Source organism: Nothoprocta perdicaria, unplaced genomic scaffold (genome assembly GCF_003342845.1).
Source record: "Nothoprocta perdicaria isolate Ctin4 unplaced genomic scaffold, notPer1 scaffold_215, whole genome shotgun sequence".
Lineage (NCBI taxonomy): Eukaryota > Metazoa > Chordata > Aves > Tinamiformes > Tinamidae > Nothoprocta > Nothoprocta perdicaria.
In genome coordinates, this window is record NW_020455371.1 from 402,451 (window position 1) to 405,903 (window position 3,453).

Below are 3,453 nucleotides of genomic sequence, written 5' to 3' on the forward strand. Positions count from 1 at the left end.
CGAGGAGATGCTGGAGGAGGAGGAGGACGAGGAGGACGAGGAGCTGGAGGAGGACGAGGAGGAGGAGCTGCTGGGCGAGGAGGGCGGCAGGCTCCTGCAGGAGCCCCGCCGGGGCCCCGCCGCGGCCGGCGCCGCCGAGGGCGGCGAGCTGTCGCCCAAGGAGGAGCTGCTGCTGCACGCCGAGGACGGCGAGGGCAAGGACGGCGAGGAGAGCGTGTGCCTCTCGGCCGGCAGCGACTCCGAGGAGGGGCTGCTCAAGAGGAAGCAGCGCCGCTATCGCACCACGTTCACCAGCTACCAGCTGGAGGAGCTGGAGAGGGCCTTCCAGAAAACGCACTACCCCGACGTCTTCACCAGGTACCCACGGGGCGCGCCCGGGGGCAGCGCCCGCCGAGCCCTGCGGCCGCGCTCGCCTCGGAACCGCCCCCTCGGGGAAGCCGCCCCCGAGGCCGCGCTGGACGGGGCGCAGCGCGGGCGCGGGCCGGGCCCGCCGCTATTTTTACCCGCCCGTGCCCTGGCCCCCGGATCGGGTTCGCCCCGCCCGGCCGGGGAAGCCCCGCGAGGGGGAGGAGAGTGTTTGTGGGGGGGACACATCAAAGCTCCGCAGCCCAAAAATAGCGGCCTGGCCCGTCGGGCCTCGCTCTGCCGGAGCCCCCGGGGCGCCCGGGCACGTCGTGTCCCGCGCTCGCGCCGCCGGCGCCTCCTGCCCGTTTATTTTAACCCCGGGACAGGCGAGAGGGCTCCTCGGCGCGGGGAAAAGCGGCTGAGCCGCCCGGGCCGCTGGGCAGAGCTGCGGGCCCGAGCGGGGGCTGAGTGCCCGGCTCCGCGCCTCCCGCTTAGGGGACGTCTACTTTTTAATTTTTATTATTATTAGGACTCGTTATTATTTCTGAGAGGTTTATGTGAGGCGGCAGCTTATTCCCTGCCCCTCGGCGCGGTGTCACCTCCCCGTGCCCGATGTCACCTCGGGCGGTCCTGCCGACTGCGCCCCGGTCGCAGCTTCGAGCCCGAGCTGCCAGGGACAGACATACATATAGATAGATATAGATATATCCATACATGTATACATATATGGGTATGCGCATATATAACGGGGAGGAGGGTAGTTGGCCGGTGATTTTGCCTTTTTCTCCGTGATTTTTCGTCGCCGTCGGGCGGGCCAGGCGGCGCGGGGGTCCCGGTCGCACGGGGCCGCTCTGAGGGGCGCAGCCGGGGGGTTCCGGCTGAGATGGGAGCGCTGCTGTTTTAGGTGGGCAGTTTTGCGAGATCTCGGTGCTCTCCGGCTTGCTCTACGTCGGTGGCGGTTAAAACGCGCGACAGCCTCTGGCTCCGCTGCCCCGGACCGCGGTGGCGGCCGCGGGGCTCGGGGTCGTTTCCCCTTGGCGGGGAGCCGCGGGGAAAGGAGGCTCAGTGGGGTTCTTTCTTTGCTTTTTTTGGGGGGCGCAAACCACGCGGTGTCGGTCCCGCGCCCCGCTCCGCACGCTCGAAACGGGCGGGAGCGGCTGCCGAGGCAGCAGCACCCGGGGGGCTCGGCGAGGCGGGACGGGGGCGGCCCAAGCGCCGGGCCGGGCCGGGCGGCGCTCACGGGGCCTGTGTCTCCGCAGGGAGGAGCTGGCCATGAGGCTCGACCTGACCGAGGCCCGAGTGCAGGTGAGTGGCGGCCCCGGGCAGCCCCGGCGCGGCGGGCACGGGCCGGGAGCCGCGGGGCAGCGAGCCCCGCGCGGTTTGGCCGCGTGTTTGGCCGCCCTCACATCCCCAATCGGGCTTCATAAAAGGCCACTTAGTGCTAGAACAAACAGGGCCATTTGAAGGCGAAATGTTGTTTGATTTCCTCCCCGCCCGCACAAGGGGCTGGCTAATGCTATTTGATTTCCCATTTTTGATAGCAATAAGCCTGCATTGATCTAATAGTGAGTGAGTGCAATGCTATTAAAGGTGTTTGCCGCCCCATACCAGAGTGCATTTCCCAACCCAAGGCTCATAACCAGAGAGACGATAAACATTGGGATGCCCTGATTGCCAACAGAAAACAGATGTCTCCGAGTTTGGAGCTGAGCAAATCACTTTACAGTTAAAATCAGGCGCTGATAAAGCATAATAAATTCCATATGGCTCATTTAATACACAACAGCTTCTTGCATTAGAGGGGCTAATGATGAGATTTGTCCCCTCCTTTCTGTTGACACATTTCTCCATTGTCAAACAGAGATGTGACAGCAAATCAGTATTTTCAGCTCAGGGGAACGAGTCGTGGGAAAGTTAAATAACTTAAAAAAAAAAAAAAAGAAAGAAAAAAAAAGACACCCCCTTTCTCCCGGCTCTTTTCACGGGAGAAGATGTAATTAAGGGAATATGAATTATGAGAGCCCCTTCGTTTACCTTCGGCTGTGCTCAGACTTATCGACTCAATAGCGGGGCCAGCTGCTAATTGAGTTTTAGCTCGGGGAGAAGATCCCGTTGGGAAAGACTTCTGAGAGAAGCTAGTGATGCCTCCATGCAAACACAGGCGTGTGCAAATATAGATATATATAGATAGATAGATAACAAAGATAAAACTGTGTCGGGAGACCCGCAGCGCTGCTGCCCTTAGTGGCTCCCGGAGAGCAGGGATTTCCCGCGGATCTTATGGAAACGAGTGGAGCTGGGAAGGGAACACGCAGGCCACATCGCTCCGTAAAATGGACAAGTGTTTGTGTCTCTTATAAAGGCTCTTTCCTTAGGTGCGTGTGATGCCGTGTGCTGACTTACTAAGCAAATATTTTCTTTTTCTTTCAATAGCGGTATTTTCCTCTCTTTCCCCCGTTTAAGACCAACTTGGGTTCATAGTTTTATTGTGTTTTGCTGTTGTTGCCGAGTTATTTTTTTGTTTGATTGTTTCTTTCTTTTTTTTTTCTTTTTTTTTTATTATTTCTTTCATTATTTCCTTTTTTTTGGAGGGGGGGGCGGGAGATGGCGGGGGTGCGGAGAGGAAGAAAGAAGGGGTTTTGAATCCACGGCTTCCTAACTTCCATAAAATAAAGCCTAAACGGAGAGCCTGCAAACTGCATTTACTGCTGCTTTTGCTGCTTCGGAAATTATTTATTCGTACGAGAGGTTAGCGGAATGACGATTTTTATTGTATTTTATTTTTCATAATCCGAAGGAGGGAGCAAAAAGAAAAAGTGAACGCTCCCCGAATGTTACTGTGTGCAAATGCGCGCTTCAACGAAAAAAATACCACGCACCGTACACGATGTGTGTACCGCTGAAAAAAAAAAAATACATAGATGTGCGCATCATTTCGTTTTGCGTGGAATTAAATGCTAGAAGGTGCAAGCGCAGCCATCGCTTTTCCGCAAAATACTCCCGGGAGAAGCGAAAGGAAATGGAAATTGAAACGAAGCAACAAAATCCGCCCCCCCTCCCTCCCCGGCGCGTTTGTCCTCAGGAGGTCCCAGGCGCGGGCAGGTCCCC

At 57.5% G+C, this 3,453-nt stretch overlaps 1 protein-coding gene across 1 annotated transcript in view; it reads left to right on the plus strand.

Moving 5' to 3' along the window:
* Positions 1-2,826, plus strand: part of ARX (aristaless related homeobox) — a 3,990-nt gene extending 1,164 nt beyond the window's left edge. The window contains exons 2-4 of the mRNA XM_026038666.1: positions 117-357; positions 1,605-1,650; positions 2,809-2,826. Coding sequence (XP_025894451.1) covers positions 117-357; positions 1,605-1,650; positions 2,809-2,826 — 305 coding nt within the window. The remainder of the gene's footprint in view (positions 1-116; positions 358-1,604; positions 1,651-2,808) is intronic.
* Positions 2,827-3,453: the final 627 nt, after the last annotated feature.